Below are 20859 nucleotides of genomic sequence, written 5' to 3'. Positions count from 1 at the left end.
TGGGGCCAGGAAACGGTGTAAAAATGATTATATATATATTACATTGAGTTTAATGCTGTCTTATTAGAATTGTAATTTTGCCTGCTAAAGTTCATTGTTGGCACTCAGTGTCCACGTAGATCACCACAAATGTGCAAAAGAGGCTGAAGGCATGCCCTTTTGAACCTACATACTTTAGAGAATGGGGTGAATAAACAACTTCTTAAAAATTATATGCACATTAGAAAGATGGGCCCTTGCCATCTTACAGATGATGATGAAGTTAATAACAGTATAATGAAAGAGACTAGAGACATACAAATTATTTCTAATAAACAACATAATTATCATGCTGAAATTCCTGACACCCAGTTATTAGAAAGATTTTCCAAAAGAAAAAAAGTAACTCTAAGGGTGGTACAACTAAAATTCTTGAGTCTGTTATTCCTAGAAAATAAATATATTGTCTTGAGACAAGAAATTATATTAGACAGTAATGAATTTAAATTCCTGCATTGTTTAGAGCAGATATTAATATTGCAGGACTTATGTACTCAAAAAAAGGAAAATAAAAAATTTGAATTGGGTAACTGATCCATTTGCTCTATGTTGATCTTTAAAAAAACCAAGACAGTATAAATGAGTTCAGAATTGCATTTAAACACGTAGAGTCAGGTTGTCACAGTGTGTGGCTGTGAAGCTGTAATTAAGTGAACTCCCTGGAAAAATCAATCTGACTGACACTTATAGATGTACTCTAGGCTGTTGTAAACAAAAAGCCCTTCTATGTTTCCATGTACTTCTTAACTGGGCTACACAAAAATCAACTGCATAAGATACATATCTTGACAGGTAAAATATATGCAAGTTCTTTTAAGATGGTTATGTTATAAAATAAGCCATTTTGAAGCTTTCATTGCAAGAATGTACTTTTTTTTCCCAATCCTGAATAATTCAATGCTAAATAAGCAGTCTACCTTTCAGTATGTGCCATCCATGGTGGTGCAGTCAGCACCTCATCTGTGCTGTGTCATGAAGCTGCTTCTGTTTGAGTGATGTCTGCTTCAGAGCAGATGGTCTGAAGAATAATCAGACAAATGGGGGAAAAAATGCAGTGCCTACCTCAAAAGGTCAGTAGTAAATTAACTGTAGGATGCCTGGATCATAAAAAACTTGAAAGATATTTTCAGTTGGTTGGGTTTGTTTTTTCATATCCCGACAGTTCTAAGAGCCTTCAAGGGAGACTAAAAACTAATTCAGGTCCATTTAGCCTGATCCTTAAGTATAGCAGTGGGATGAACTCTGACATATCTTTCCCTCCCAAAGGTCCTGTAAATTTTGAACATGCTGATTAGTCAGGGAATGAAAAGAGTTTCATGTAGAGGAGATTCCTTAAAGGGCTCAATATTGTTACCCAGTTGTATCAAAAGCTCTTTTTTTTTTCTCCTGGACTAATGTTATTACAGTTGGTTATTATTCATTTATAAATCCTGCTCTTTTTATAACCAATGGCGATCCAAAAAGAAATTCCTTTGGAAATTTGTGAACTCTACATAAAAGCTTGATAAGCTCTTCCATGTTTTGGTGCATATTCATTTGAGGCATATTGAGTTTAATGTTGGCTGAACATTTTTACAGAGATGTCCAACTAGTTGGAAATTAGAAAAGAGATCTGGTTTGGGATACAACTTATTTAATTGTTTTCATTATTTTTCACACAATTAATACTAGTTGGTGATCTCTGAGCCATATAGAGAACTGTCAGGATTCAATCACATATGGATGTAGTAGGTATTATTCAACTTCTGTTGCAGATCTCTAAGTTTCCATTATTTTTATTGTTGGCATGTTAAATGCAGATTTCCGTGTTACTTTAGTTATTGAATATATTAGGGAATATTATGGGGAAATTATAATTTTCAGTGTGGAATTGTGGACTATTTTGCTTGCTTTTGCATCATCAGCATCTTGAGTGGAAAAAACGAAGCAAGACTTTTGAATATACCAGTTCAAACAATAGCGTACTAACTCTTGTTAAGTTTATTAGCTAAAGCAATCATTAAAATTCTTACCTGACTGAAGCAGTAATGTCTTAAATCTATGTGTGTAACTGACACCTGCCAAAGTGTATCTTATCCCTTGAGAAAATCTACAGCATTCAATGACAATGCCCTTCTATTTAAAGTCTTTAAGATGAATGTCAAGTTATTTAATCTGATGTTTGAATTACAGCTATAGCAAAATGTTTTCCCTATTATTCTGATTTTCTTGCTAGAGATTTGTAAATATTGTGAAAGGAGCCACAAATATTTGTCTACAAACTTACCATTTTCCCATTTAAACTCAGAAAAAATTGATATGTTCTATTTAGTGATGGAACTTCTGAATTCTGTAGGTGTTTCAGTCATAGGTAGAACATATGATAGCATGCATGCAAGTAATCAAAGACTGTGGATTTTTCTGCCTTATGAGGAATTACTTAAATTCACCATAAAGTTCAATGGGCAAGCTAGAATTGCAAGCAGTTAAGAATGTTCCTACCTATCAGGGGCACCTGGGTGGCTCAGTTGGTTAAATGTCCAACTCTTGATTTTGGCTCAGGTCATGATCTCAGGGTCCTGGGATCAAGTCCCAAGTCAGTCTGTTTGTCTCCCTTGCCCTCTGCCCCTCCCCCTCTTTCCCTCTCCCTGCTCACAAGCACTCTCTCTCTCTCAAGTAAATAAATAAATCTTTTTCTTAAAGAATGTTTTCACCTATATTTGTAAAAGTTCCCATTTTAGTGAAAGTGTTGATGTGTCTCCTTACAATAAGCATCTTATTAATGAGCCTGAATATAGAAAATTTCCTGAAGCCAAACTAATGTCAGCAAAACAAAGTCATTTTTCAAGTCAGACTTCTGTCATGAAATACTAACTGGGGAATTCATATTCTCTGTTCAATATTCCTTTTAAAAGTAGACATGTATAAGAACTTTCGAAAAGTTCAAAATCATGTACAGAATTTGAAATATAAAATAGTTATCAAGTGTGCATTATAAATGTCTTTTCTGGCTTAGAGTTATTGTTTCTACTAGTTTAGGATTTTTTGTTCTTATGTCATAATTCTAATTCATTGAGGAAGGATATCATCATATTATTAATATTTTGGTTCAGGTTTCAGAAAAATGAATGTACAGAAATATTTTAAGGTATAAAATTGTCTCTGGCAAGTTACTTCACTTATATTTACTCCAGAAGATTTAACAACTGAGATCTCTGAACAAGATCTGGTCTTTTGCGATTTAGTAAGCATTTTGATGACCAGGGGAGTACTATTTGTATGATGTGTACAAAGGACAAGAAAAGTGGAATAACCTTCACTAATGCTAATGGAAAAGTGTAATCAATGTATGACCGAATAGAATCATAAGGCCTTTATAATTGCAAAGCTCAGTAAATGTCAGAACAACTAATAAAAAGGTGCTCTAAAATTTGACTTAGGAAACCTTTTGAGGGCACCTGGGTGGTTCAGTAGTTGAGTATCTGCCTTCTGCCCAGGTCGTGATCCCAGGGTCCTGGGATCGAGTCCTACATCAGGCTCCCTGCAGGGAGCCTGCTTCTCCCTCTGCCTATGTCCCTGCCTCTCTCTCTCTGTCCCTCATGAATAAATAAATAAAATATTTGTTTTTTTAAAAAAGGAAATCTTTTGAGTTAAACAAAAAGAACTCTGAATTGTTTTTTTAGACCAAGTAGTACTTTAAATATATTTTCATTAAAAGCCATGGATAATATATTTTGCATTAGAAAAATTATCTCCACTGTGAGAAAAACATACTGCTTTTGAATACTAATGTTTTCATCTATTTAATGTTCAGTGATTTTGTTATCATTGTGTAAGTTAAAAACAACTTACTTGTCAGTGTCACCATCTTTTTTAAGCAAACATTTCATTTAATTATAACATATACAAAAATGCATAAATTATAATGTTCATCTGGATATTTGTCACACCCGTTTATAACACCCAGAACTAGAAAATAGAACTAGAACATTATCAGCAACTAGATGTGTTTTCTGCCTCCTTCCAGAATCTACTATTCTTTTTCCTTTTTAAGGATTTATTATCTTATTTTAGAGAGAGAGAAAAAGAGAGAGAGAGTGGTGGGGAGGGGTTGGAGGATAGGGAAAGAGTCCCAAGCAGACTCCATGTAGAGGAGTCAAAGGGCCCATTTCACAACCTTGAGATCACGACCTGAGCTGAAACCAAGAATCAGCAGCTCAACAGACTCTGCCACCCAGGCACCCCCAGAACCTACTGAGTCCTAACAGTATAGATTAGTTTTGTCAGTTTTTGAATGGAATTATAAAGATGTTCTCTTGTGGATCTGACTTATCTTGCTTGGCATTGTTTTGTGAGATCTGTTGATGCTACGTATAGATGAGGTTTATATTCATTCCTATTTCTGTTGCTGTATAATATTCCACCTTTACTCTCTTTTAAAATATATGAATCTTCACATAGTATTGTGAATAATCTTAATGCTTTGAAAGGGATGGAATTGGTGTGCTGTAGTTGGTTCTTATTTTTAGAGGTGATAATAAGGAGAGCATTGATGAGTGAAATAATTCATCTATTGTGCTAGTGAAAATCAATGTTAAAATGTAATACTTAGGGAAAAATCCCTTGTCTTTATAAAAAATGTAATTTCAAACAATCTCATGTAACAAAAAGATATATGCTTAAAATATTCAGATGGAATTTATCTGTTTAGTTAAACTTAGTTATTGTTCTGATCCCAATTCTACATTTTATGTGTAGTATTATTTTAAAAGCAAAATATGAACACCTGTATTTCAGCCAATTTTCTTAGCACATAGGTTGCTGGATTGAGAAAGTCTTTGGGGAGGTTGCATGAACGCGCTTTGAATATTAGATCACGTGTCAGTATTTTGTACTTAGTAGCAATCTAAAGACCTATTGAAATGACACTAAAAATGTAGGCTAATCTGGGTGCTTGAGCTAAAGCATACAAAATAATGGTTTACAGCAGATTTTGTTGTTAGTGGCAGCAGAATAGAAATTATTAAGTGGGATTTTGTGGTATAAAGTGTTTTACCTGTCATATTGTATTCTAACTGCAGAAAGACAATTTGTGAAATTATTTCTAAAAAATTCTAGTGCACCTAGTGTTCTAGATGCAGTTCTCAACTGTCCCCCAATTTTTGATTTATCACAGGATAGTGATAGCAATTTGAGCTACTCAAAGATCTAAATTATTTAAATAATCCAGCCATCCTTATACAAAAGTATGATTATTTAAGTGAAAGTATTAATATATCCCAAAAAGTGTGCTTTGTAAAATCTTTGTTAGTGGAAACAGACCACAAGCACCCCATTCTTGTTCCCTTTTTGTTGTTTAATGCTTGTGCACACCAGAGTATTTTCAAATATTTTTGGTCTTCTGGCAACAACCTTCATATTTAAAGAAGATCATATATATGCATCTATGCTTATATTTATACTTATTTATACTTAGATTTGCTGTTGTTATTTTGCATTCACCATTTACAAGAAAACCACAATTAAAAAACAAGCTCCATGTGTCCTTTGTGTCTGTCATTGGGCTGGTAAGCACCTTCAAGTCGTCTTATTTAATTCCTCCAGCAACTCTATAATGTACTTTTATGTTTTAATAAGGAAACTGAGATACATAAGGACTTGAGATCATATAACTTGTGATTTGCTGGACATGGAGTTAACTTATCCAACATTCTTAGGAAAAGACCTAAGGAATTGTAGAAATGTCTTCTATTTCATGCTATTCTTATTAAGATTCCCCCCAAGTTATTTTAATAAATTTTATTTATTTTGTATTGCTTTAAAAATGTGGATCTCAGCTAGACTGATAAACCATCCTGTTTTTATAAAGGAATAACTGCATCCTAAGAAAATAAGCAAATTATTAAAATTCCACAAGGAACATGTGCTTTCCTTCAGGTTAATCAGCAAATATTTGTGGAGGGTACTCTGTAAGCCAGACTGAGGGGATGTGCTCTGCTTAGCTGTCCTCAGGCCAGTAGAGGCTGCTGACCGACTTAACGCTACTTGACCAGTGCTTCTCATACTTCAGTCATGTAGCCCGCTCTTTCAAAATATAAAAACAAGTTCATGACCTCCAAGGTTGTTATTTTATTATAGGGTTATTTTAAATGTAAAAATAAAACTGCACAAAATTCCTTAAAATCTTTGATCATTACTAAAAAGAAAGTTTTGCAAATTGAGCATAGCAAAATTCAAATACTTGACTCCAATTTAAGAGTGGGTAGTAGAATTGACTCAAACTAAATAACAGATATTGGGTTTATTTATTTTTAAAGATTTTATTTGCTTAGCCATAAGACACACACACACACACACACACACACACACAGAGAGAGAGAGAGACAGAGACAGAGACAGAGAGGCAGAGACACAGGCCAAGGGAGAAGCAGGCTCCCTGCAGGGAGCCCGATGTGGGACTCGATCCCGAATCCGGGATCACACCCTGGGCGGAAGACAGACGCTCAACCGCTGAGCCAACCCAGGCGTCCCAGATATTGGGTTTAATAGTAAAAAGATCTAACCTTAGATTTCTATAATTTAATATGCTTCTGAATTTGACTCCGATGAAAATAACATAACGGATATCTTTTTTGTCTACGTCGTACAAATCATCATTAATACGTTTAAGGTTTTGTCTTTCAGTTCAGAGTAATAAAACAAAGCTATTAGAGAAATTTGCTCATGTCAATTTTAATGGCATGCCTTTGGATAATCGTTTAAAGCTCCCTCTATTTGCTTGGAGATAAAATTAGTATTGCGGCAAAGGTTTGTACATCTGTAATCCAGTAAAAGCAAGAATTGGGAACTGAAAAATGTTTCACCGTGGATTTTCTATTACTAGAAATGCAATGGTTTGCTAACGGTTGATGCAAAGATAGCATCTGAACCTTATGTTTATTTGCTACGGTGTTGGCTGCTGACTGCTGTTCTTTTGGTTTATCATGCATTCCATCCTGTCATGTATAATGATCAGAGAATCTCCATCACAGCAAAATGTTTTGTAAATCATGCATCTGTATATAATATCTACTTCACTTGTTATACACTGAATTATAAGCACAAAGGCTCATACCAAAATTACATGATTGTACTCATTAAAGGGTAGCCATCTAGATGACCTGGAACATGCTTGTATTTTTCTTATTAGGTTGTTATTGAAATGCAAGCACAGAATTTAAAAAAAGAAAACATTTTGTGGAAAACTCATGGACGCCTGTGACCCCTAGACTTTGGAGAAGTACTTCTTTAGGATATAATGTGGCTCTGTGAATGCACATTCTTCTTTGCCTTTCACATCCACCCTGCTGGGTGCTAAGAAAGTATTCTGTTTTTCTAACATTTAGATACAAAAAATGTACAGAACTGTGTCAAGAGGAATTTTAAAGGAAATTTTTCTTTCTCGACTTGAGATGCCACACCAGGGTTGTAAAAGGGGCAAGTTTTAATGACATCCATCTGTTGCAGATTAAAATAAGTGGGGCTCAGCATTTGAATTCCTTGCCCAGAATCAGACTTTATAGGCATAAGTAAAATTGGTTTTAGGATTTGGGAGTCCTAGGGACATAATGCAGTAGAGCAGAAAGAGGTTAGTTTTACATTTGTCAGAGACTTTCCCCCGAGGATTTGCTATTGCCTCATTTTCCCTTTATTGAGCTGTTATGTGTGAAATCTCCTGGTTGAACCAGGAGACAACAATCTATTTTGAAAGCATACTTCCCCCCTATGTACACTTAATTTTGAAATAATTACTTCTGTCCTACTCAGAGGGAAACACAGTGTGGTGAAAGTTGCTGCGTCTCTCACCATGAATCCCTGAATCCTTTTTCATCTCTGTGTTGATTGAAGGTAACCAGACTGACTACTGTTTATCTTAAGCTCTTGTGTCAAGAGCTTTAATCACAGATTGACCTCATTGTGGAGGAGGGTATGCCTGTGTCTACGTGAAAGTGGTGAAATAATACATATTTCCATGCAGGTCTCTACTTTTTACCTAAAATGATGTCAGCATCTATACATAACATCTGAAATCTCATTTTAATTTTGTTCTCGAAACCCATGTTCTGGAACTGTTTTCTAATGACACTTTCATGTATTTGCATTTGCAAAATGCATTTTTAATGCATTTTCTCACTTGGGGAAAGCTAAATTTTTTAACGGGTTCTGAAAGAATCCAACTTATAGCAAAGGCTACTATGACTCACTGTTGAAGAGGTCCCTAGCGGGAAATATTACATTTCCCTTGGGTCTAGAATCTTCCAGAACACTGGAAATATATTTTGCTAAAATTCCAGGGATTGGCTGTAAGTCTTCGGCTCACATCTACTTTTTAGAAGTGTGCTTTAGAAAAGAGAAAACGAGTTATGAAAACCAGTTATGTAATAGCAAAAGCAATCTTAAGAAGGTTCTAAGAGGGTCTATTTGACATTCCTCCGTGGTGCCTACAGCTCCCTTCAGACCAACATCTTCATTTAAGCCTCCACAGTCATATCTGCAGGTGTTTCTTCATCCCTTCCAGATCAGGTGCTCCCTCTGGCTCTACTTATTCATGGCACTCTTTTCCCCACAGGAATGATAGAGCACCCTGCTTAGTTCCTGAGTTTAATCATATCAGGCATGGAGACAAGGATAGTCAATGGCTTTTTTAATGCATTGTGTACTTTACCATCTCTTTTCCTCATTCCCAAGTGATTATGTTTTTAAGTAGTTTTTTTAAGTCAGCTACTACTTTTTCTAGGTGTATAGATGTTTGAGAGATGTGTGGACAGGGATATTAGCCAAGAATTCTCTCTGCAGCTAAGGGACTCTATTTAGCAGGTGCCGTGATTTACAGAGCAAATATGTAGATCAAGGGCGTAACAGTGGTTCTCACAACTGAAAAAAACCTATAGCACATAGGTTAGGTACCTGTAGTAATATCTGCCTTGATGCTTTGGAGGGCTGAGATAGAGTAGCAGTTAAGACTAGCTCCAGGCTGATAAACATAAGTTAAATCTTGGATCTTCTGGGGTGCCTGGGTGGCTCAGTCAGTTAAGCATATGCCTCAGGCTCAGGTCATGATCCCAAGGTCCTGGGATCCAGCCCCAGTTTGGGCTCTCTGCTCAACGGGAAGGTTGCCTCTCCCTCTCCCTCTGCCTGCTGCTCTGCCTACTTGTGTGCATGTGTGCTGTCAAATAAATAAATAAACAAAATCTTAAAAAAAAGAATATTAAATAAATAAATCTTAGATCTTCCATTGAATAACTGTGTGACCTTGGAAACTACCTAAACCTCTTTCCTCACTTATCAAATGAACATAATAATAGTTTCTTTCTCATTCTATTATTGTGAATATTAAGGATATAGTATATATGATTGACTCCCTTAGCTCTGTGCTTGACCCCTAGTAAACAATGAATGTTAACTATAATTATTAAGTTTCGTGTACAGGATAGCAGTGGTTTCTAGGCATGATCTTTAACATAATATATAACATATAGCACAGATTTATTTTTTTTAAAAAACTATATGTGGAAAATAATGTCATATTTCTGTCACCTAATATTGTTTAATTTTAGTTGTTTTATAGTAAACAATGTTTCCTGTGAGTTATTGACCTAACACAATGCACAGTATTATCTTTCACTTTTAAGTGCTGTGGCAAGAAACCTGACGTGGAAAATCTCGCTGGAGTTTAGAATTTGCCACAAACCATAGAGAAGTCATTTTAAAATGAGTCACAAGTCAGTCACTGCAGCATTGCAGATACCCTTAGGGCACCCTGCCATGGGCACAGCTTTCAGGAGGGACAAAGAGTGAGGCATTGCAGCCATGCAGGGAGGGAAGAATGGTCGGTTAGTAGCCAGACTGTGATACTCTTCTGAAGCATCGGGACGTGAATTCTAGCTGTATGGATTTTAGGCATATCTCTCAACTCTTCATAAGTTATCTGTCTGATTTGTAAATATATCAGTCATTATGGTATTTGAGTTAAATTTGAGGTAATTTGGTCCCGTGGCTTTCCGTCTTCCCATGTGTAAATCACTTTAACAGTATGCAAACAATTCTCTATTTGAGACTCCCAGAGAAAATACTTCCATTTCTATCTCTGTACATCATCACCAGTCGTAATAAATAGGTCTTGAAAGAGTGTGCCAAGAGCCCCTGCCAAACATATTCTTTGAGGAAGAGAGGCAGTGTAGCCTACCGGGGAGAGTGCTGGATTATGAGCTGTCACAACTGTCTCACTTCCCTTTTCATGTTACCACGTTCTCTTTAGTCAGATACGATACCACAAGAATTATAAAGTTGCACAAGTTGTTCTGGTACCTCACAAAGTTTATCATCATTATTGGGTTAATTTTCAAAAGTCAGGTTTTACAAGCAAGCTAGGGTGGCTGGGTGACTGTAGCTTCACCTTTGGAGCAGCTCTGCTTTGGATGTTCTGTGGGGGAAATTCAGCTGTTTCTTCCAGGATCTGATGTTGAGAGGCACTGGGGGAAGAAGAGGAGTTAAAAAGCAGCCCCGTGATGAATGTTTATCTTTACCAAGGGATTTTAGTCTGGTATTGTGTCAGCTGGGTTAAGTTTAATCTTGTTTTCCCAAAATCACTGGGATCACAAAATTTGCATTGGCTGAGTCCACACCTGCCAACTAGTGTTATCCTCTTTCCTCAAAGCATCCTCAGAGCTTTCTCCTTTTCCCTTGTAAAGAGGACAGATGACTGCCAAGTGACCCATACTCAGCATTCTCTCTCAGACTCTTCTGAAAACCAAACAGCAAAGGAAAAGAAAAAAAGAAACCCAGTCCCTTTAATTTCTTTTACTTTTCTGGTTCCTTTTTTTGGCTTGACATTAGGCTTGCTATAAGGTCATGAGCACCTTGAAGCTAAAATGAATGGTTAACAGTGGATTTGGGAGTAGCATAAATTCATCCTCAAATGTGGCAAAAGATTTATAATAAAGCGGTAACAATTTTTATTTTAATAGTTCTTTTGTACTCTTCAATATAGCAGAACATACCTCCCACTGACTTTAAACAACTCTCTAAAAATACGATTCAGTGTTTTAAACTCAATATTGAGGTATTTTGCAATAAAGGCTTTTCTGATTTGCAGTGTAAACATTTTTTGTCTTTCTGTCTTTGATGTGTCTTTATTTTATCCATAATTCGCTGAAGGCTTTTTCTTTTTTTTTTCCTCATAGTCGGACAGCAATGCAAGCTTCCTCCGTGCTGCCAGAGCAGGCAACCTGGACAAAGTAGTGGAATACCTGAAAGGGGGCATAGACATCAACACTTGCAATCAGGTAAGAGCATGGCTCCATACACAATGAGGCAGCACTCATTGTCTGTAGATGTATTCCAAGAGCCTAAGGCTATTTTTTGTCTATTGAATTTACCAAAATATCAGTGATTTAGACTTATGAATGTCCATTTTCATCCCTTTACCAACTTGTGAGGCCTCAGACATTTGTATCTAAACCTAATATTGCAGCAAAGTAGATAGATCAAAATTAACAGCCGGATGTCCATTTTGTCTATGAAATGATCTGGGCTGCTCTTAGCTGGGATACGGACCAAGAATGATGTTTCATTTCTCACTTATCATCAACTAGTTATCCAGACTCTGGTTTCTTTTCTTCTCTGCTGTATGCCTTTTACTCATGGATAACTGATAGTTAAAATTTGAGATAAAGAAATAAGAGCAAAGGGGCGCGTGGGTGACTCAGCTGGTTAAGCGTCTGCCTCTTGATTTCAGGTCAGGTCATGATCTCAGGGTGGTGATATGGAGCCCTGCATCAGGCTTTACCTCAGCGTAGAGACTGCTTAAGATTCTCTCCCCTCCCCCTGCTTCTTTCCCCTGCCCCCACTTATCCACTCTCTCTCTCTCTCTCTCTCTCTTTCTCTCTCTCTCTCTTTTGGAAAGGACTGACAGGGAGCACCTGGGTGGTTCAGTTGGTTAAGCATCTGCCTATGTCTCAGGTCATGAGACTAGGGTCCTGGGATTGAGCCGTGTGTCAGGCTCCCTGCTCAGTAGGGAACCTGCTTCTCCCTCTGCTGCTTCCCCTGCTTGTTCTCTCTCTCTGAAATAAATAGATAAATAAATAAAATCTTAAAAAAAGAGAAATGACAGAATAAAATAAAAAAATTATTTCCCCCTTTCCCCCTAATTAGTTTTAAAATATAGATTAGAATGAGAAGAATTTGAAACTCTTAGCTTAAATGAAGTGTTTGGATTATCCATTAATCACATTCATTTGATAAGTACCTTAGACATTATTATACATCTTGGATATTATTTGGTTCCATGGATGTTGAGATTTTTTGTTCTATTTTTGACTAAGATTTTTATGTCATGAATAAAGTGTCTAGTAGACTTCATTGTTCACTATAGTGCTCTAAATGTTGGCGCACTCGTGTGTGTGTGTGTGTGTGTGTGTGTGTGTGTGTGTGTTTGATAGAGCTAACTGGAAAGTGAATAGTCCTGGCTAATTTTAAGTTAACAAAAAGTAAATTTCATTGTTGGATTCTAAATTGTCTATAGAATGCCTCTTCCTATCCTGGTATATATTAAGATCTATGATCCCCTAAAATTAGTAAATCTTTAAAATACAGCTTTTCAAAAAGTAGATTTGATATCTCAAACTTCTATGTGCTGATTTCCTCATGAATGTCAATTCCAACAATTCTCCTCCTATTATCTCTCCCTGCTCCAGTATACTCCTTTCTTGGTCTGTCTTCTACATCCATATTTGCATTAATTGAATCACCTCGTAGTCACTTACCATGGTTGTTATATAGCCTCCTTAATTAGGTTCTGTCCTCATCTTGTCCAATCTGGTTAATCTCCATACAATGCCTTGAGTTACCTTTCTAAAGGAAAAATATGATTATGGTGTTCCCACCCCCCCACCTCCTGCCAGATGGTTGTACCAAAATCACCTGGAGGATTTTGTGAAGATTTCAAGATTTCCCTTGCTCCTCATGAGAATTACCAGTGTAGAAAGCATTGTCACTGATGGCAATATTTCTTATCCTTTAGAGGAATGCATTTCTTGGCATTTAAAACCAGTGAGAATCCAGGCACCTGGGTGGCTAAGTCAGTTAAGCCTGAGCCTTCGGCTCAGGTCATGATTCCAGGGTTCCAGGATTGAGCCCACATCAGGCTCCCTGCTCAGTGGGGAGTTTGCTTCTCCCTCTCTCTCTCTCTGCCTCTTCTCCCCTTCCTCGTTTGTGCATGCTCTCTCTCTCTCTCAAATAAATAAATCTTTTTAAAAATAGTGAGAGTCACTTGCTGTTGGGAAAAGCAACTGCTGTTGCCCTGAGCATCTCCACTATTCTTTTGAGTATGACAAAAATAAAAGACACTGAATGCTCTTTATCTGGGCCATTTCTTAGGGTGCGCTTGCAGTGAGCAACTCTAGGTACCACCCCCTCTCCAGACAAAAAGTAGGCTTGTGTTTTCATATTACAAAAGCTGTGAATCCCCCACATCAGTTCCCCTTCTTTAACATAACCCACAGTGTGTGCAGGCATCTGTCGTTGGTCCTGTGTGTCACTTCTATGGTGTTGGAAAGGAAGCACAGGGAAATGACACAAGCAGCATGTTGACACTCAGCAGCAGCTTTTGCTATGAATTATGAAGTCCTTTGTCTCTGACCCAGGAGACTCATATCTTCTATCAGCATCATGAAAGAGTAGAGTTTAGCTTTTTAGTATGTAGGTAAGATAAAACCAAACAGACCTTACATACTGACACTGACCTGTGGAATAAGGCCACATGCCTTTATCCAAACATGTAAGATTTTCATATTCTGCATCTATATTCTTTTATTTATCCATCTTGTTTTCCATTATGAGTCTTTTTATTTGATATATTTTTCATATTCTTTTGAACAAATAACTTGAACTTTAGGTACATTAGTTACTCTAAAAGAAGAACATCTACATTCCCATATAGATATATGAACTTCTTCCAAAAATGCCTATGAGATTGAGTAAGAAATACTTTAAGTTTAGCATAGTGCCTTAGATATTTTGAAGTATTATGAAATACAGTCCCAAATTTTAATACCAAGTCATTAAGTTTCTAAATTTTCAAAATTCTAGAGAATAAGCAATGAAACTATAAGTTCATTTAGGTAAAATTATCATACACAATGTCAAAAAAGCAACCCAGGGAAAAATGTAGTTAACTACAGTCAAACCAAGTGCACTCAACCCAAAGTTATAACAGATACATTAATTGTATGAACAATCTTGGGGTATTTTTTTTTTAGAAAAATGATTTTTCAGCAGCAAATAATCAGTTCTTATCTGCTTCATAGGCCAACCTAACTTCTTGAGTTACCTCAAAAAGCTTTTAATGCCTATCATATTTTGCTTATAGTGGCTGACTGTCCACTAACATGTTGCTATAAATGGGACAAAGGTTTATTTTTGTAAAAAGGTAACATGGTGTCATGGAACCACACAAAACTTGGGAGCCCAGAGACTGAAAGTTACATTCTATCTCCACTTTTATCAAGTCATTTCAGTTCAGATAGTGACACTTTTCTAATCTCTAAAGCAAGATAATAATATATTTAATCTTATATCACTATTGCAAAGTAAATTAAATTATGAAATTATGGAAAGGAATTTTTAAGGTATACTTTTTTACTGCAATTACTATATGTAATTTACCAAGAATCAGAAAAATTAAAATTGGACTTCATACAACATATGAGATAGAGTCTGCTCAATCATCTGAATTTACTAGGTATAAAGTAAGTATTGTCTGGTGTTGGTCTTTATTATTATTCAAGAATGAATAGTAAATAGAAGTTAGAGAGATAAAGTGACTAATGTTAACTAGCCATTGTGTATCAGGCTTTCTGCTGGAGACTTTACATCTGATGCTTCATCAGAAGAGACAAATGTTATAAAGTAGGCATTTGCTGAAATTTATAAATGCAGAAACAGAACCCACAAGTGGTTAAGTGATGTTCTTACAGCCACACAGTTCTCTCTATCTCCCATGTACAAGCGTTTTCTACTGCAGGACATGTTCCTGAAATACTGGGATCTTCCTTTCAGAGCATACAGTGTAGTTTCCTTTATCTTGAATCTCAAATCTTTTTTTTTAAGATTTTATTTATTTATTCATGAGAGACACAGAGAGAGAGAGGCAGAGACACAGGCAGAGGGAGAAGCAGGATCCCTGCAAGGAGCCCAATGTGGGACTCGATCCCAGATCCTGGGATCACGCCCTGAACTGAAAGGCAGATGCCCAACCACTGAGCCACTCAGGCATCCCTCAAATCTTTTTTAAAGCTACCATTGGTAATGCAGAAAGAACTTTATTCATCCTTAAATTAACATTAGGTAATTATGTTACCTAAATTTACTAAATTTAGTAGTTTAAATATCTTTTATTTTTTTTTATTTTTCGAAATTTATTTATTTATTTATTTATTTATTTATTTATTTGAAAGAGAGAGAGAGAGAGAGAGAGAGAGAATACTAGTAGGGGAGAGGCAGAGGGAGAGAATCCTCAAGCAGACTCCCTGCTGAGTGCAGAGCCTGATGCTGGGCTCTATTTCATGATCCATGAGATCTAGACCTGAGCCAAAAACAAGGGCCGACCACCAAACAACTGAGCCACCTAGGTGCTTCATAGTTAAAAGAACTTTTAAGTCAAAGAGCACCACTACCAGGATTACTACTAAAACTGAAATAAAATATAGAACAGAAAATAATTTCCAAAAACCAAGGAAGGCAAAAGAGGCAAGTCTTTAGCCAAAATATCATTTTATCTAAATATGTAAAAGCTCAAAGCTAATAAGGCATATGAAGGAATAGAAGAAAATGTGTCCATTAATTTGCTAGTAAACCTGGATTTCTGGGGAGCATCATGACATGTAACATAGAAACCAGGACTTTCTGTACCCTGCTATATTTCTCAATGAAAGGCAATCTGGACTGTACCAACTTTCCAAAAATATCGTATGTGTTGGCGTTCTAAGATTCCTTAAACTGAAATTTGGATGAAAATTTTTTTCTTTTAAAATTCGTCTCATAACTACCATGAAAATTTTGAAATTTAATCCATAAGTACAATTTGGATTTTAATCATTTAAAGGATATGAAAAAAATTCATAATTTTGTCACAATACAATTTTCTTAGACAACCAAAAACAAACGTCAAATTTTCATTTTTCTTTTCCAAATGGATACAAATCTCTTGTTTTCTTTAAAAGATGAACCTAGTAATTTATTTATTATCTCTTGTATACTCAGAATAGAGAATAAATCAGCATTTGCTCCCTATCTGAAACTCATATATATTTAATGCTTTTCTTATTTCAGTAATTGTTCACACTAATAATGTTATAAACAAGGTTAACATCCGACATTAAAAATAGACTCTATAACCTTTTCATAAAAAATTTATAGCCAGATAAAATCAGGAAAAGGCTAAGAAGATTCAAGTACTTTTACTGTGTATAAAATTTATTAGTTTCACTGCAGTGACTTCAAAATAAAGTATATCACATGTCATTTATTGGACATACACCTATATATGACACTGAATGTTAACAGTTTTCAATGTGTCCTGCTCTTTTGGTCTTACCCTTTTCTACTGAGGTGTAAAGGTCCAAAATTATCAGTTAAATCCTGTGCTTCCTTTCTCAGAAACAGGAGACAAGGTCAAAAGCACCTCTTTCAAAATAATATCAATATTCCTAAAATACCAGGCCTTTACCAACAAGAAGGTACACCCAACAATGACTTTCTCATATGCTCACATAGTTATGACTCAGACCACAAAGCATTTTTGGAAATCACCTTAAAAATGTGGGTGCTGGAATCAAAATTCTCATTTTATCCATTTAGCAGCTATGTTACTCTAGGCATTCAGTTTTTCCAGGGCTCCATTTCCTCAACTGTAAAATAGTGATCATAACAACACTGGAGTCATAGGATTGTCATCATAATTAAATGAGATGTGGCAAAATGCTTAGGAAAATATGCATTCAGTAAATAGTAGCAAAGGATAATCCCTTTTATAATAATATGCACTTTTTATATTGATTCTAGACCTAAGCTTTAGTGAAAGTGGTGCTGGTTCTTATAGACAGTAAAAAGGTTATTCTCATCGCTTGTGTCATCAAATAGGAAAGATTACATTTAGTAGCAATTTGGTAAGAGTTTCTTTTATCTGAGTTAAATGAAACTAATTTTTTTTTCTGCAACTAAAATCTTTTTTACCAATGTCATTTGGTCCATCCAGTCTGGACCTCTCTTTAAAAATACCAAAACCAATTATATAAGCTTGGGCATTTATAAAGGCAATGAAGATGAATACTTGAGGATTGAACTCCTGGAATTAATGGGATTTGGAATGATCTATCTCCAGTTTCCTAACCAGTTCAATGAGGCACAAATATAACTTCAAATATTGTTACTTATTTATTATTTGACCTCTCATTTAGAAGAAGCAAAAGGTGGTGCATCTGTCTGGATCTGGTTATATGTGCCCTTTTGATTTTGGATTCTGTATTATTCTCTACTTCTCTTCAGTGCATTAATACTGGTTTTTGTTCTACGCTGAGTAGCGGCAATTCAGGTTGGATTTGAATGATGCCTGCGTAGTATTTCGAGCACTTAGAATTTTCAGTTTTAATGTTGATGGTTGTTCAGTGCAAAGTAATTCCAGTAGAGACTTTTCATCAGCGACTTGTTCATAACTCTAAAAAGTTTTGTCTCACAGCTTTGTGCAGATGTTTGAAGTGCAACTCTTATTTCATTTAAAAAATGCCAAGGGTAGCTTCATGCAAAGTATTTCTGTGACTGTCTTAAGTACACTGCTACAGTAGTTTAGATGGAAACAACACAATTCATATTCTGGGAATTCTCTTGAACATTCTTTTCCTATGAAAGACACGGATTTTAATATATAAGTCCGAGGTAGCCCCTCCACCCTCCCTAATTCATCTCGGATATTATAATCACATTCTTTCTGCCAGTTGGAACTCACGCATTTGTTCATCTCCTTATTCATACATGTAATGTGTGTTTAATGTATGGTAGGTACTGTTCTAGGTGCAGTGAAAACAGAGACAAAACCCCTACTCTTATAGAGCTTATAATCTACAATGTGACAAGAAAGAGATAATTACCAAGCAAAAAAAATAAAATGAAATATGTGAAAGAGATAAGGTAATAAATGATAAGGAGAAAAATATAGCAAGGGACAGGCAGAGGGAGCAGAAGGGAAGCAGTGTGTCATTTTAGATAGGATACTCAAAAAAATGCCTGAAAAATTTGACCAATGAAGCCCTGCACTATTTGGAGGAAATATGTTTGAGAAGAAGGCTTGATAAGTGAGAAAGCTTCAAGGAGGGAGCATGCCTGGTGTACCCAAGGTCCAGCAAGTAGGCCAGTGTAGCTGGAGTAGTAGGAGATCAGAGGAAGAGAAGTAGAGGTCGGAGAGAGCCATCAGTGGCACCAGGTCAGGTAAGACCTCATAGGCTATTTTAAGAACTTTGGCTTTAATTCCGAGAGAGAAGAGAAGTGATTAGAGGATTTTTAGCAGAGAAGTGACATAAGCTGACTTAAGTTTAAATAGTAACCCTCAGATTGAAGAGGAGAAAAGACAGAGGAGGGGATGCTTTTGTAATACTTTAGGTAAGAGATGAAATGTTCTAGACCCAGGCAACAGGCAGGAGTGTTGGATTCTGGATATATTTTGAAGATAGAGCTGACGGATTTTTTTTTTTATGGATTTAATGTAAGATAAGAGCAAAAGAGTGGAGTTAGGGATGAAGGTTGAACTCACCAGGAAAATAATGAGGGTTGAAGATTCATTAATGGAGAAGAGAGAGAAGGTAGGAAACAATCATCAAGGAGAGTGAGAGAGAGAGTAAGGGTAGCAGAGTGTGACTGCCAGGTAGTAATTAGGAGCCTACTCAAGGATCATGAGCAGCTAGCGTGGATGTGGGTTCTGCGGCCATACTCAGGCATGGACTCAGATGGAGTGTTATATACAACCAGGACTGTGGCTTAGCTAAGCATATGTAGTATGGACAGAGAAAGACAAGCAAACTGAGGATGTATATAAGGGGATGAATAAAATGATTTTAAAGATTATGCATGGAATGTAGTTCCACTGAGCAAGGAGAGAAACAGGAACTGTGAAAAGGTGAACGGACTCTAGGTGTAAGGTGTAAAAGGATTGTTTGAAATGGATCAGTAGATTGGCAAGAGAGTAAGTTGTGGTCAGAGGGTCAATGTTTGTATTTGAGTTCTGAGAGAAGTTATATTATTGAAAATGACAAGGTCTGGAGTGTGACCATGGATGTGAGGAGATGATGTAGAGAAAAGGAAAAAAATCCTTGGCAGAGAAGTCTGGAGTTTGGGAAAAATCACCTTCAAAAATGTTGGAGAAAGCAGCAGTGAACTAGTAGCTAAAATCCTCCAGGATGAGGGAAGTGGTCTAGAAGATACAGGCTGATGATATCTGCAGATGTATGCAAAATGAGGAGGAAAGTAGTTTGGAAGAACAATGAGCAGTAAGGAGCATTGGCACAGCTCCACCAGATTCAGTGGTTAAGTGAGGGGATAAATATCTATCACTTGAGTTGACTTCAGGGAAGTAGTGACTGTGGGTTATATTTAGAGTGAAAAGGTTAAGAGATATGTTCAGAGAAAAAATTTAGGATGCAGAAATGTTGCTAATAACTACATTCATGTATTCCAGAGGACTCAGTGCAAGAGGGTCAGGAAATGAGAAGAGATCAGAGATGGAGTCAGGAAAGGTGATATAGAGAAGCACACAGGGGTTGCATTTGGAGGGATGGGGACTGACCTGGTTGGTGACTGGCACACACAGGGATAAAAAGCATGAGTTTAGTCTACATGGTCACAACCAGAGCGTGATGGTGAGATTTGGAGGTCATCTGGGGAGAGATATAGTGGGCAGGGTATGTGGAGAATCTAGCCAGGAGCCTATAGAGTTCTGGAGTCCCACCTTGACTTCTACCAAGGTCAACGGAGGGGAGATCTTAATCCACATGTGTGTTCAATACAGCTCTTCAGGGGTGTACTTCGAGCAAATGCAGGTGGTGTGTGAGATACGATGTAGATGCTATTCCTGCCTAATCATTTTTCTGCTCAGTTATTTTCTTTATGCCATTAAAAATCATCCCAGCTCCTTTGCAGGAGCTGAAATTTTGTGAACTCTTAGTCTAACACTCTCTTTCTTTGCTTACACCATAGTCTTTTCCTCCTTCTGTAGAAGTTTCCCAGTCCTTCCCCACCCCTTCCTACCCACATGGATTTCTCCCTGTGTGTGTGTGTGTATGTGTGTGTGTGCGTGTTGATGATTGTAAAGGAGTAAACTAAATCTTATCATCGTTAGTCTTTTCAAGGCGTTTTGTCTTCTAGAAAAAGAAGCAGGGGGAATAAAAGAAGAACTTATTTTCATATGGTAACTTTTTCAAAATGCTTAGAAATGAAGGAGATAGGTGTATGGAAGAGAATGTAGCAGTCTGTTCTTAGGAAGTGGTTGTCTGCTGAGCTGGGTATGGTCAGGACCTACCCATCTATAAATGAATGTGTACATGTGTACAACTTGATGTAGGCAATTCTTTTTAGTCCTGTACTCAGTTTCTCTCCAGCCTCTTCCTTCAGAAATGAAAGGTCTTCAGGGTAGGATGAAAGAGTTCAAAATGCAGATACAAAAGCTCATAAGGGTACACCTTGGAGCAGGCAACCACTGGCTCCTCCCTTCTACCACCCCCCTCCCAAAAAAAGACAACATCAATGAAAAAAGAAAGT

The 20859-nt window shown here is 36.7% G+C and overlaps 1 protein-coding gene across 31 annotated transcripts in view; it reads left to right on the top strand.

Moving 5' to 3' along the window:
• Window positions 1-20859, top strand: part of ANK2 (ankyrin 2) — a 654899-nt gene that overhangs the window by 446109 nt on the left and 187931 nt on the right. For all 31 annotated transcript variants that reach the window (XM_055342391.1, XM_055342396.1, XM_055342416.1 and 28 more), the window contains one exon: window positions 11241-11342. In XM_055342391.1, the coding sequence (XP_055198366.1) occupies window positions 11241-11342 (102 nt within the window). The remainder of the gene's footprint in view (window positions 1-11240; window positions 11343-20859) is intronic.

Source organism: Nyctereutes procyonoides, unplaced genomic scaffold (genome assembly GCF_905146905.1).
Source record: "Nyctereutes procyonoides isolate TBG_1078 unplaced genomic scaffold, NYPRO_anot_genome, whole genome shotgun sequence".
Taxonomy (NCBI): Eukaryota; Metazoa; Chordata; class Mammalia; order Carnivora; family Canidae; genus Nyctereutes; species Nyctereutes procyonoides.
Note: the sequence above shows the minus strand (reverse complement) of the source record. Positions and strands in the feature narration are given on the sequence as shown.